Source organism: Camarhynchus parvulus, chromosome 1A (genome assembly GCF_901933205.1).
Source record: "Camarhynchus parvulus chromosome 1A, STF_HiC, whole genome shotgun sequence".
Taxonomy (NCBI): domain Eukaryota; kingdom Metazoa; phylum Chordata; class Aves; order Passeriformes; family Thraupidae; genus Camarhynchus; species Camarhynchus parvulus.
The window spans coordinates 23,054,035-23,068,976 of NC_044586.1; the positions used below are offsets into that span (position 1 = coordinate 23,054,035).

The window sequence follows — 14,942 nt, forward strand, 5'->3', positions numbered from 1 at the left end:
ACTTGTGGAGCTTCCAGCATTTCTGTGCCCTGATACACAGGGTATATTTCCATTATTTTTCTGGAACATGAATTGTAGGAGCAGCTAGTCTTTGTAAAGCTGACTTACAACTATACTAATTTCCTGGAGTCTTTGCATGAAGTATCTTGTATAGTCTTTGAAAAGTAGAGAGGTATTCTATATAACAAGGTAACTTATGCTTCTCCCAAAATGTAGCAGCTTAAGAACTAGGAGGACAAAGAATTTTTCACAGCAGAAACTGATGTCATCTCCATGCTCTGCTAGCTTCATTTAGTTAACCTGAAAAAGCTACAGCTCTTGAGGAGAATAATTTCAAACCCAAAATATTTGCATATCATGTATTGAAATAAAAATCCATTAACCTCTCAGTAAAGAATTAATTTACTTAAAATTCTTTTTAATTACATGTTATAAAAGCTTGTAGAAGTGTTATGACATAGTCCTCTTGTTTTAAGTATAAATTAACGTAGTTCATTAAGGGAAGCAGAAATCTTGGGTTAGTTTCCCTGTGGAACTTCAACACTGTGGCCAGAAAAAGAACCTAAAATACTTTCCTACAAAACACTACATGCTTGGACACTCTACACGGGGAAGAAAACCCAGGCAAACCTGCTTGTGAGTTTATAACTTCAAATTTCAAAATGTCAAGGCATTGTAACAAAGAGCTATAATTATGGTATGGGGTCTAACCCTATTTGGCAATTAAGCACAACAGTGCTTCTCATCCTCTCCTGCCCCTACAGTGAGATGGAGCGGTAGAACTGCAAGGGTAAAAGTCAGAAAATATGTGGATTGAGATAATAATCTGGGGGGGAAAAAACCCAAACCAATAACTAAGAGGAGAGGAAAATAAAGCCTGTGAAAGAACAAATGATGCAAAAGGAAAAGAATTGCTTGCTGCCAAAAAGTGGATGCCCAGCCAGTCTCTGAGCAATGTTAGCCCCAGCCAACATCCACACACGCCCTCACTCACTCGATTTTCATGCTGAGCATGATGCCATGTAGTGTGGAGTATCCCTTTGGACAGTTGTGGTAATTTGTCCTGGCTCTGTCCCCTCTGGCTTCTTGTGCACCCCTGGCCTGCTCACTGGTGGGGTGCTGTGAGAAACAGAAGAGGCCTTGATGCTGTGAACCCTGCTCAGCAGTAACAGAAACATCCCTGTGTTATCAGCACTGCTTCCAGCACAAATCCAAAACACAGTCCTCTACCAGCTACTATCTAGAAATGTAGCTCAATCCCAGCCAAAACCAGTGCACAGTATGTTACCAGGGTTCACTATAAAAGAAGCAGTTATAAATAAGGTAAAATTGTTGAGGACTTTGCAAAAAAGAACATGGAATTACACAATACTACTTGAACTATTGTCAAAGAATGCTGTTAGCATAGGTGCTTGGACATTTTAAAAGAAATTCAGGATCTAGTTCAGGATTCTGCCAGTTGGGTGTACTGTTTTCTACAGAGGCAAGATGGATTGCTCATTTGAAACCTACTTATCCATAGTGAAGACTGCTAAAATATAGATGCTGAACTGAAAGATGACTCTCTGTTTTCTAATCTCAAAATACCCTGAAGTGCTTTTGAATCACAAAAGAGAAGGTTAACACAATGATGTATTTTCTTTCTCTCGGAAAATACCATCATGTGCCAAGGTGACTTGGAGATCTGTAAGAACTGTCACCATGTGTTCTTTGATCCAGTCTTTTCATATGTACAGTTCATGTGGAGGAAGTGTACTGGCATGGCATGTCACTGCAGTGAACAGGTGTGTGTCTCATTTCCAAAGAAAAAAACCCTTCAGTCTTAAGAAAGCATTCAGTTTAAAAACTCGTCTTTTCCATTCTTTTAAAGATTCTTTCTTTTTCATAAATATTTTCTCATTAGTTTTTTCTCAACCAATAGCATCTCTTCTTCAGTTGTTTACAGCAGTTTATAATAGTTTGCAAAGCAGACAAAAAAGCTGATATTTGCTTAAAGATTGAAAAAATGGTTCTGCATTTGAGAGCTTATGTGGTATAGTCCCACTATAATGTGAATGACAGTCAGGGAAATTGATTTATGGCTTTGCTTACAAAGCATCTCTTCTCATGCAGGTGTACCACTGGCACACAATTGGAGGGCTTCCTGCCTTTTCAGAATACTGCCTTTTGATCTCTTTCCAGTTGGTATTGGCTTTAGAGAATTGCTGGCAGTGGTTGTAGTCCGTGTGAATTGTGACAGGTTCTTTATAATTGGTAACTTCATATAAAGTCTTACAGATGTGGAAATATTGATGAGTGTTTTCAATTTGCCTGTCTTATGGCAGACTTGAGGGGGGATAGGTACTTGGAGAGAAATTTGAGCCAGGGACATTACAGCTTACTCTGTCCTACTTTAAAAACCTTAAATTTACTTTAGAAATAATTTGTAGAATGTTAGTTTGGCTGAATCATTGAAAGGTGTAAAATTCATTGGTCTTTACTTTGTGCATTTGCAAGACTGTACATTTGCATAACCCTAAAGGGACTATTTCCTTTTCATTTGTGAACTAGATGGGTATGAATTTTTTTCACTTCCTCAGAAATCTTTTTTCATTCATTGGGTGTGGAAGAAGTACATGAGAGGTTTGATGGGAAGAGTGTGGGTTGTTATTCTTGTGATGGTAGTAGTAAAAAATAGTAGTGATGGTTTTCAGCATTTGGGTACATAAGAAGGTGAGTGGACAACTAAGGACACTGGAATTCTGCAAAAACATATTGTGTGATATCAGTTCCCCTGAAGGGTAAAAGCAACATTGAAAACATGTCAGCGTTTCCTGGCACTTGTTTGAAGTCACTGAAGCATTTGAGCAGTAGGCAAGAGGGTGTATCATAAGAGGGGAGAGTGTGGTAGCTGTCTACAGACACAGTAGTGTGGAATTCGGTTAAGAAATATTTAGAGGTACTTTGAAATCGTGTTGGTTGGTTTCAACAGATACAATTTCCACATGAAATAGAGACATTCCCACATTCCCAGAGAAATAACATATTCCCATGGCATCTAAAGGTTGTTGGGGATTTTTGAGGGCAAGTTGTAAAAAAGCCCAGGCTCTGCTTCCAGAGATGAGTGGCTATATTAATGGTTTAGTGGTCTGTCAGATAGCTAATCTTTCTAATAATCTGGATAAATTTGGAAAAATTTTATAAGCAAGCAGCAGTGTCAGTGGCTCCCCTATGACTAAAATAAGTTTGAATTTGCATTCTGGTAACTGGAGAAACTGAAAAGCAGCTGTGTGCTGTGGGTGTGGATAGCCTGTATTCCTTTTCCTTTTTGACAAAAGTGGATGCCTAATACAGACCTAAGGCAGGGTTAATATATACATATAACAGATTTGTTCTCAGCCTCCAGCTGTTGAGGAACTTTCTGGGCCACTGTTAGTTTCTGTGTGTTTAGAATCCACGCAACAGATTTCTGTGAACACAGAAAAGAAAGTTCTTCTTTCTGTTGCTTCCCTGTCTGGCCTTAAGTCAGAATAACTTTAGCACCAATTTGTGTATGCCTGGCTGATGTCACTTTCAGTCATTCCTAACAAACAGCTGCAAACAGTATTTGTGGCAGTGAAGGTGACTAAATGTGTAGTGCAAAAGTATAATTTAGTTTTCTGTAATTCTGATTATCACCTGCTTTTTTAAGCCTTTGAAAATTCTTTTAACAGTTCATGCCTGTTGTCCTTTTGTGGCAATGCATCATCTGGACTTCCAAATCCAAGTGGGAGAAAGTTAATATCTTTTCTCTCCTGTGTGTCAGGGTGGTTAACAATGTGTGTATCAGAATATCAGCCACTTACAGATGTCAGCTTAAACTGCTATAACTTGTTCATCCGTGTCTGCACCATAATAGGAAATTGACTGTAAAATGAGTTGCCTAAATGGAGTCACTGGGTTGCACTGGGTGAGAGTGGCTTCTGAAAGTCCTGGTGGGGGTGAACTGTTCAAGGGCTTTTGGGTCAGATGTGTCCCCTAAATGGAAAGTGTAAAAATTTTCTTATGTAAGTGTAAAAGGTAGCTGAAGTTAGCAAGAATTCATGGCTTGTGAAATGCTTTTGCTCTTTAGCTGAAGAATAATATAAAAGGTTAATTAAATAAAATCGGGGAATTTTTTTGTCTGACTAAATTCATATTTTCCTGGGCTCCATCCATACTGTGTACATGCAGAACACACTACAAAATGGATGAAGTGTATGGATGCAACACACTAAAAAATGGATCATCAAGAGTGGAGCAGGAAAAGAAAAGCACTTTTGCTTAAATTCAGAACACTTTATTCATTTTTTGTGTCTGAGATGGTTGAATTATTATTCAAAGCTGCCTTGGCAGCTTCAGAATTGGAGTTTTCAGATGGTATTTCTGGATATCCTGTCATACGATGACTTGAGTGACTTTAACATCTTCCGTGGTTGACATAAGGTAGAACTGTGTCTTGCTGCAAACAGCTAGGTGGTTTAAATTGCTTTCAGAGCAAGATAGATATTTCATATACACACACACACACACACACACACACATTGTATTTTAAATACTTAGCTATTGTATTTTAAATACTAAGCAGCTTAGTGATACATTAAAAAAGAATACATTTTTTATTAAGTAAACTTTTGTATTTGTACAATATGAAACGTGGCTGGGATCCCAACCTTTTTAGCATTTCCAAAGTGTGACTGTTGTTTTCATGGTATTTATAAAACTGCTTAAGCTTAGCAGGGAACTCATCCTAAGCTGCTGGGTATTTCACAGAATATTAGTTAACAAATAGCTTAAATATTACATAGAAAGTGAGCCATAGGTTATTTCTGCAATTACTTAGTGACTATTTGGCGACAGCTGAAACTAAAAGCAAAACTTCTGGTCTTTAACCACTGCTGCAGCTTTTGTGCTTGTTTAGCTGTAGTATAAATTACATATTCTGAGCTCCATAGGTTAATGATGAACTGAGTTCCCACTGACAACCTGTCCTGCTGTTCTATGTGGATGATGCATGTTTTAATGATTATGTCTGTTAACATGTTGGCATTTCTTCTAGTTAATGTCATGTTTCAGTAAGCCAGGTGTTAAAGTACCATTAAGCTGCATATAACAAATACCAGTAGCAGATTAGTAACTTTTGAATGTAATACTGTGGTCTGAGTGTGTTAGCATTCAAAATGATTAGCAGAGAGTACTGAATGTGAAGTGTGATTTAACAGAGGGATTATGTTAGTAAGTTTTCACGTCTCCTGTAACTAACAGAAAACCAGTCAGGACTGTGTGATGGTAATAATATTGAAATGCTCCATCTAGATGCTGCTGGAAAGCTTCAAGGAAATACTGATTAGCTGTGATTTTTATATATCAAGACTATGCTTTGGCAAAATGGAGGAAAAAAAAAGGTAGAAGTAGGTTCAAGTGAAAATTTAGTTACACAATGGTGCACAAAACAACAAAGTCCTGAAAGAGATGAAAAATTCAGCCACTATTTCATGCATACCTTGTCTTTAAGACTTTCCTCTGTGTGATTCAGAAAAATACGTGGTGCTTTCTCATTTTAGGAGCTGTTTTTTCTTTTTTTTTTTTTTTAAGTTTAAATCACAAATTCTAAGGGTTTTTTTAATGCTTCCAGTTGTGTACTGAATTTAAGATTTAATCTAAGAAGGACATTTTGAGACTAATTTTGCTAAACAATTTGCGCTATTCTATGTGTATTTTGAAATGGTAGCTCAACACTAATTTGTTCCTAAAAAATTATTAAAGTGTTAGCAGCTAAATTGCATTTTTATTAAAAGAAGTTAAATTAAAAATTTAATTAATCTGTTCCTAGTGAGTAAAATTTTCCCCAATGCAGTTTGTCCAAAGTGCTTATAATGAAGCCAGGCAAAGAGGTGACTCAGCTTTCCTTTCATTTCTAGTAGTGATTACATTTCTGTCAAACCTCAAATGGTCCCTGAGATTTCTTTTTTTATATCACAGCTTCCACCACTGTTAGCAGTAGTGACTAGTGACTAATTGCTTGGATTTCGAGGACTGCGTTGTGCAACTCTCCTTAAAACAACTGTTACTGAGACAAAATAAGTGCTGATGGCCTGTTTACAGTAGTGTGGGTGCTGCTGATGATTGGGAGGGACGTTGGTGTTAAAGCAGAAGTTGTGACAAAACATCGGATTTGTCCCTCTTAAGCTGGGCCTGGGGTAGGCTGTGTGAAAATCACTTCACTAAAAGCACGGGAGGTAGACGGCCGCAACCTGCGGAAAGCGGCATTTGACCTTGGCTGGTGCCCACCAGAGTGTCTGGTCATGTGCCAGATAAAGCTTTGTTGTGTCTGCTTGACAGACTAGTCAGTGAAAAATTTGAAGTCTTCATCTCCTAACTGGCTCAAGTCCTTTTGGGTTTTTTTTTTTATTGTTTGATTGGGTTTTTTAATTGTTGGTTTGGTTAGTTGGTTGGTTGCGGGTTTTTTGTTTGTTGGGGGGAGGGGGTGCTTGTTTTGGTTTTTAAATAGGAAATAAACTGGCTTTGAAAAGGAACTGTGGAATGAATAGGAAAAGGTGGGGATAGCAGCTCTCTGATGGAGTTGCATTAGTACATTTCTTTGTACTGGTGAAGACAAGAAGACTGTTTAAAATGGATAGCTTTCATAATAAAGGATTTCTCACAAATGTATTTTTTTTTCCCTGAGAAAATGCTTGGTTTCTCTTAAGCTCAGTTCATCTTTGGTGGGCTAGGATAGCTAATGCAAGAGTTGAATCTTGTTAGGAAAATGTTAGGAATGGGGATTCAGGAAAGATGAAGCTTTTGCCCTTGAAACTTTCTGACCCTTTAGAGTGTTGCTGACTTTATCTAGGAGATAAGGTTTACTCATTAATCAAATCCATTAGGGTCTCATTGAAGATATTTTTAGAAAGAGTAGTATGAAACTGTAGTAACAGGTGTTGCACTTCTGGACAGAAAAATATAATGGTTTATTACATTGAAGCTCATGATAAATTTAATTTTCTAAAAGTTAAGTATTGAGTGTCTAATACTGAATAGACTTTCTGAAATAGATTGTCTTTTATTATTTAGAACACTCAATATATTAATTTGTGTTGAAATTTGGATATTCAGAAGTACCTGGATATTTAGAGAAAAAGGCTTTGAAATAAAAAAATACAGAGTTCAACAACTGGCAGATCCTTTAAAAAAAAAAAGTTTTCTGTTGAATTCCTCCCCTGCTGTTTCAGGGTCTATTTCTGGTTCCTGCTTCCAGCTGCCAGAATCTTGAATCTTTCTCCATTGCTTGCCAGGAGAAACAGGTGTGGAGTGTGCTTCCTTTGATCCCTGCTCTTGGAATCAATGGCTCCCTCTGCAGTCCTCTTAAGAGAAGCTGAAGTGTTTCAGATCCTCTGCCATTCCACCTTTTCTTCTTTCCTTGGGAGCAATACAAGAGATCCAGGAGCTCTGTCTTAGCTCCACCTTCCATTCTTTATCTACATATTGAGGACAACTGTGTTTCCCGTGTGTGCTGTGAGTCAAGAGAGACTCGAGGCTTAGAAAGCAGCACCTTTTCCAAATGCTGCAGGGAGCCAGAGCTGGTGAGGCTGCTGGATGCTGTGGATGGCTGGAACTTAACAAGAGCTCTGGGCTCCAGTTTTCTTTAAAAAAAGACTCAAAGTGTGCTGGAGAGGATAGGGTGATGACAGAATGAAGGGAAACTGAGAGACTTGTGGGGAAGAAATGTGCATAGGAGTTGTATAAGAACTGTGGGTGGAGGAGAAAAAGAAGAGTATTCTCAGCTAACTGTGGCTCTTATGTGCTGTTCTTCTCTTTAGTTCATCCTCAGATAGTCATTTAATCAAAACCTTGAAATACCACATTCTCGTTCCTTCTGCAGTGTGATGTCATTACTGTCAGTGGGAAAAGAAGACCTAAGCATTTTAATTTTGAAGTATTTTTTTAATCTTTAATTAATAGATAGCTGGGCCTAAGAACAAACTTTATGAATATGTAAGCAATGCTTTTTGAATTTTATTGGAATTTTACTTGCTCATAAATTGTTTTCAGAAGGCTCTTTGTCAGATATGTATCTTTAAATTAAGATTTACTACCCAATAAAGTGACTTTTAAATGTTGCAGGAAGATGTAAATGGGTATTACTTTATGAGCTTATTCTAGAAATTTTAGACCATTAAATAAGCTGTGTATCGCTTTCTAGCAAAAATTTTAAAACCTGCAGAATTACAAGTGAAAAACAGCGATCACTGATCATCAAATTGTTTAACATATGCAGGCAAACAAAAGAAAGTTAGAATCGAGGTTCTGCAAATAGAGGAAGGCAGAAATTGCTGCACTGGATCATGCCTGTTGCATTATCTTTATAAATAACTTCTCCTTTCACTTTGTAAAAGTAATGTCATTGCTAGAAACAGAAAAGCTTATACTGCTATTGTTTCTAATCCTCTAATACACAGATAAATCTTTGTACCTATAGGTACATAAACCATAAAACCTGCAAAGACTTGTGAAGTTCAGTGTTGCAATTTGTTTATTCAAGAACTAATTTTTTGTCTGCCTAGTACATTTTCTCTGTATATCCTCTTACAGGTGCTCTTTAGAGAGCGAGTTGGGTTTCATTTACATCGTAATAGCAGAGGAGTGATGTTTCTTACAATACTGTCATGCTGCTTTTTTGTGTATGCCTCAGTGCTGTATTGTCTTGCATTGAGGAAGATTTGCAGGCCAACTGTTGGATTTATTTATATGAAATCTCCCCGTTTCATACGCTGTTCTCTACTCTGAGCTCTCATGTTTTTGGAGTGTTGTGGAGGGGGTTTGAGTCTTCATTGTCTCTACTCATGGACACTATTCTAAAAGAGGGCATACTATAGTTCTGCTGCAGACTTTTCAGTGTTTCTTTCTTCAGCATAACTTATTTTTTCTTGGTGGTTGTTTTATTTTGTTGGCATTTTTTTGATTATGCAACTTTTTAAAGATATTTTTCTTAGACTTTTCCAGATCGAAGTACAAGTTCTTCCTGGGTTGGGAATTCAGTAGGGGTTTTTCTCATGGATGTTATCTCTCAATATTAAACTGAATCTGTTCTGTGTTCCTAAGATTGCTGGGAAATTCAGGTTCAGAGGGACCTTCCAAGGTCTTTAGTCTGACCTCCTGCTCAAAGCAGGGTCACCTGTGAGGTCAGACCCTGTTGTGAGGGATTTTACCTAGTCAGTCCATGAAAAACTTGAAGCAAGGAGACTGCAAAACTACTCTAGGCTATCTGTTGCAGTCCTTCACTGTCCTCATGGTGAAAATAAGTTACCGTGTGTCCATTCTGGACTTCCCTACTTTTAGCATGGTCTCACTGCTTCTTGTCCTGTCACAGGTACCCCTGTGGTGAGCCTGAGTGCTTGCTGACCTCCTTGTAGGTACAGACACTTGAAGCTCTGCCCAAAGCCATCTCTTCTTCAGGCTGAATCAGCCCAGCTCCCTCTGCCTTTACTCACAGGACAAATGCTCTGGCTCCTTGAGCATCTTGGTGGCTTCTGTGTCCACGTTCTGGGTGTACTTCTTGTATTGTGGGAGCCCAGAAGGAGGGGCATTAGACTATGTCTGGAATAATAAGCTGTGAGCAGAGGTGGCAATCAGTTCCCTCATCTACTGGCAAGGCTCTTCTTAATAATAAAGCCTGGGATGCTGGTGACCTTTCCTGACAAGGCTCACTGCTGGCACATGGTCAGCTTGCTTTGTGCCAAGACCTTTTCCATGGAACTGCTCCCCAGCCACTCATCAGCCTGGATTGTTGCCAGGGCCTCTCAGGTGCAAGTGTTTTGTGTTTGTCCTGTCTGAATTCATACAAATCCTGAAGGGACCACTCCTCCAGGCTGTCTAGGTCCTTCTGAATGGCAGCCCTGTCTTTAGACTTGTTGATTGATCCTCTTCACCCCCATTAAAGTTTATCTTAAAATTCTGGCTACAATATACCTTACTGGCCCTGCAAGGCATTGGCAAAGATATTTAATGGACTTGTCCTAGACTCCTGCAGCGCTTCACTTGATACCATCCTCAGGCAGCATACAGCACTTTGTCCTCTGAGCCTGGCCAGCCAAATGTTTCCTATAGGTCTAGTTCTTTATCCATTATCAAAGAGATATTTTCCAGTTGACTAATAGTCAATTCCTTGACCTTTTCATGACTTTTTTAGTGTGTTGATGCATTTTATTATTGGCTTTATTTATCAATGAAACCCTACCAGTTAATCTTTATTTTGTATATTGTATGGTTTCTGTCTTCCTCAGTACTTCCTCATTCAGTGATTAATTTTTTCTGTGAACTTCTTGTGAGTGTCTGTGGCATTGTGCAGTATCTTCTACAGTTGTTTAATGATGCATATTTTAGTAATTTCAGGTACTTCTGTCTACTGTCTGAAGTACAGCAAACTGATTTAACATTTGTTAAAGCAGATGGGGTTCTCTAGTTGTTTTAAGAGATTGTGCCTGGACCAACAATCTTGTTCTTAGCTCAGGTCCTTTATTATTTGTCATTATTTGCCCACTTCTCTTTGAAATGAAACTTTGATAGATAAGCATGCTGGAACTGAGAAGTCCCTAGTGTTCTTCATATAAAATTCATAATAAAGCAGCAGTTCTTTCAGCAGTAGTTCAGTGATTGACTTGTTCTGGTAGTGGTCTACAAGATGTTCCAGTTCTCTAATTTCCTGATTATCATCTAATAAAGTAATTTCCCATTCTTACATTTTTGGTGGATTTAAAATCATTGCCTTTTACACTTCCTTTTCTTTTTTTTTAATGATTCCTCCTTTTCTACAGCTTCATTATATTGAATTTATGTTTTATATGGGAATCTTGTTAGTTTAGCACTAAATATGCTGTATGAAGTGCCTCTTTAGTCCCAAAGGCTGCATTTCATCTTCCCAGTACTGGCCACAGACTGTTCCCTTGCTTACCATTTCTGTGAATTGTACTTTTCTCATACCAGCAACAGGCTAAAACACCTCCTGTGTAAGAGTAATTCTTAAACATTTACTCTCGCTTACAGAACCACGCTGTTTTGCAGTGTGGTCACAAATCTGTAACTGTTTTATCCATTGACACACTTGGTGTTTCAGCATTTTGAACAACAGAATTAAGTGGAATGGATGTCTTTCTCTTTAGCTAGACAGGTGTGAGTCCAGCTGTTAGAGCTCTTGTGAATCAGGTATGGACTGAAGTACAAATAGATTTGTGTATCTAATATGGTGGGAATACATGGATAAAAGTCCAAGTTATTTAATAACTGTAAATAAAATTTTTCTTGTTTTCAAACATTGCTTTTATATGAAAATACTATTTGGACTGGGAGATATGGGGGTACATGTTTACAAATATGAATTTACACATATTTGATTGACTGTCTTATGGATGTCATTGGCACTTTACAGCTCCCCACTTTGTCACTTTGTTCATAGTTTTGCTTAGGGCTGTGCCTGGGCAGTCAAATAATAATAATAATTTCTTGTATCCTTGTTAGATGTCAATATGCAGATTTCAGGGTTTTGAAAGTATTTTTAACCTGACAAAAGTATCAATGTACAAATGAGTAAACTTGACTCTTGGGGGGAGGGCAGAGGCACAAGGGGAAGTGGCTGATGGATTTTGATTTGGTTTGGGGGGGTTGTGCCCCTTCAAAGACTGGCTAAGCTGTGTTATTTTAACTGACTGAATAGTGCTTCTCTCCTCTTTCCAGCTCAATGTAGTGGCATGGATTTGTGTGTGATTATGATTCAGTTCTTTGTTGTGTGCCTTATTGACTCTTGCAGTGGGACCTGTTTGCTGGCTTCACATGAAGTAGAGCGTTGCTAACTGTATCTGGATGTTTATAAAAAATACTAATTGCATGTGCTGAATTTTTATATAAAGAGAAGAATGTTTTTGCTACCTGTGCAAGAACTTCTGGCTGAATTAAGTGATTAAAAGAAGTGTGCATAATTAATGAATGAGCAAATATAATGTAATTCTTCTTTCTCTCCAAAGAAATTACTGAAAATCTATGCTAAAACTGATATTTTAAAAGCAAACAATTAAACATAAGACTTCCTTACTGCCCTTGGAATCTTCTAACAAGAGAGCCAAAGGAAATGCCTACCTTATGTTGTCATTGGAACAGCATTTATTTGAGGTTTCCTTAGGCCTCTTTTTTACCCTGCTAACTAAGCTTCATGTGCAGTTAAAGTCTTCTTTCAAAGAAAAGTTATTTTTCACAAGAAGTACTCTGCTTTTGCAGCAATTTCTTTCTGTGCTTAATAGGTTTCTTCTAAATTTTTTTTTCTAGACATGTTGATAAACCTTTTTTTAATTCCTGCTTTATATGTAGGGAAGAAGTGGTAGAAATAATACTTAGAATGACAAGGGAAGCCCTTAACAGAGCAGAGCTTAAAACCTATGTACCTTGACTGATAGTATTCTGCTATAGCCATTAAACCATTCTTTTTCCCTTGCAAGATTTTTCTGAAATTTGTGTTTTGAAATGATACCATAGCAATGGGGTTGGAGATGTACATATGTTGCTAAGAAACTACATGATCTGTTCTGGACCAGCCACTGTGGTAAAGTGGCTGTTTGGAGTTGATGCATATGAAAAGGGCCACTTTAGGTGATGTGCGTTTTGCTCCACCGATTTCTGACCTGCAATGCTTGCCTTTGCAGATGGAACATGAGGATTTTGTAATGGAGGGGCATGGCAAGACTCCACCTCCTGGTGAAGAAAACAAACAGTGAGTCACACGTTTATTTAAAAAGGGCCTTACCGTAGTAAATGGTGTGAAGCACTCTCTTTAAGCGTGCTGGGAGCATTGGTTGGTTGCTTGGTGCTCACCCTTTTGGTTCCTCAAATATCCACATATATATAAAATAGTGGATGGTGGCTGAAAAAAAAAAGAGGCAGGATGTTGATTTGCCTTAAATGTAAAAGCATAGAAATATGCATTGCAATTTCAACACATGAATCAGAAATAGTTGTAAAATGGATAATCATTCTGGAAGCTTGGCACTTCTGTAGTGAGTTTGTACATGAAGTTTTTATACAGCTGCTCTTCTCTGAAATAATGTGGCATATGAAAGAACCAGGGCCTTCCTTTTGATGTGCATATGGCAGATTGGTCCTCTTTGAGCCTTATTTCTTTAGAATGCATTTTAATAAAGGATCAAAAATTACAAACAAAACACTCTTTTGAGGATGAACAATATAAGATGCTGGTACACAGAGCTTTAGGGAAAGCAGCTTGATTAGAGAAAAAAATTACTGATTTCTGTTAGGAAAAGGCTTTTTTCATATGATTTCAAACTGAAATCCAAAGTGGTTGGACTTTCTCCCCGGGTTTTTGTTCAGATAGGAAGAACAGAGCCTTATCCTAGAAGTACTTTAGTGATGGCTGTATTCCATATTCTTTTCATTAGTTAATGCAATGGTAATTCAGTTTTCATACCGTAATTAAGTTTTTTTTTCTTTTCCTGTCATTTGGAGCAAACAGAAGGATGGTCTTTGGAAAATCTAGATCACTGAACTCTTTTCTTCCTAAGCCTAACTGGATGTCTCCTCATGAGAATTTCTTGTTGATCTTACTATACTTGTTGCAGAAAGGCTGGGATGTGACTTGGGGTGAAGGTCTACTTTGCCTCCTAGATAAGCTGGCAACTGTAAGTGCGCTGCATCTGAGACAGTGAGAAACCATTTCTGAGGTAGGCAAGTTGAGGTCAGCGGGGTTCTAATGCTGAATGTGCACATTCTTTCCATCATGGACATGAGCCAAACTTCTCAAAGTAATTGTTATTATTTCTATCTATTCAGACTGAGCAACTTACTGTGGTACCAAGAGATACCAAAGTTGTTGAAGTAGAAACTTTCAGAAAGTTCCAGAAGAAAAAATTGAGCAGAATTAAAAAGTAGGAGTTAGATTTCTGCTCTCCTGAATTGTTTCTTTATATATCTAATAGTGAAATACATTATTATAGTGAGTAATATGAGGGATGTTGTGTTGGATTTGCCATAGCCTTGTGTTTGTTAGGTGTCTCATTTTAAGTGCAAGTGGAAACTAGAATTACTTTGGAGTTGATCTGATTTTTAACTGGAGCTTTTCAAGTGGCTTGAAAAGTTATCTCTCTTCTTGAAATCTCTGGTTATTAAAGAACATGAGATCAGTGATAGGCGGTATTTTTAATTTTTAACTAATAAATTTGTGCTCAGGTGGCATCTGGAACCTTGTCATACAGATTCTGCTGAAGGAGTATCATTCTTAATAATATTTTGATTGAAGTCTAAAGGTGCAATTCTAGTAATGCAACAAAGAGTTGAAGGTAGTTGTTTTATGCAACTAATACTAGCGTAATGCCAGCAAAATTCAATTGTGGGTATTGCTCTTAAATTTAAATCAATCACTTGAATCTTTCTCTACCCACAGTATCAAATTTTCAGCTAACAAAATTGTCTGCCTTGATAGAGTTTACCTCTTGTCATAAGAGAGAGAAGAAAAAAATCTGAAATTACTTCTTTGTATTATTACTTACTTGCAGTGAGGATTAGCTGGACATCAACATACTGGACTGGGTTTTTGAAAGAGGACAGAGAGGAACTCTGGAGCATCTAACAGAGGAAAAGCAGAGAAAGCTGTGGCAGTTTAGCCTTGAGATAAGAAAACTTGGGGAGGATATTACTATCCATGTGTATCGGTATCTGATGAGGAGACTAACAAAGAACTAAATTCTTCACAGTGGTGCCTGGTGGAGAGGCAAGAAGCCATTGGCATAAACTGAAATACAGGAAATTCCACTCAAACACAAGGGAAAAAATTTTCCTTTTTTTTACTGTTAAACATGGTCAGACCTTTAGAAGATGTTGCCCAGAAAAGTTGTGCCTTCATAGCCCTTTAAGTGACTGAAAACTCAGCTGAGCACAACCCTTATTCT

The 14,942-nt window shown here is 37.8% G+C and overlaps 1 protein-coding gene across 4 annotated transcripts in view; it reads left to right on the forward strand.

Moving 5' to 3' along the window:
• TNRC6B (trinucleotide repeat containing adaptor 6B) overlaps positions 1-14,942 on the forward strand; it is a 118,552-nt gene that overhangs the window by 22,348 nt on the left and 81,262 nt on the right. For all 4 annotated transcript variants that reach the window (XM_030960595.1, XM_030960591.1, XM_030960594.1 and 1 more), the window contains exon 4: positions 12,687-12,754. In XM_030960595.1, coding sequence (XP_030816455.1) covers positions 12,687-12,754 — 68 coding nt within the window. The remainder of the gene's footprint in view (positions 1-12,686; positions 12,755-14,942) is intronic.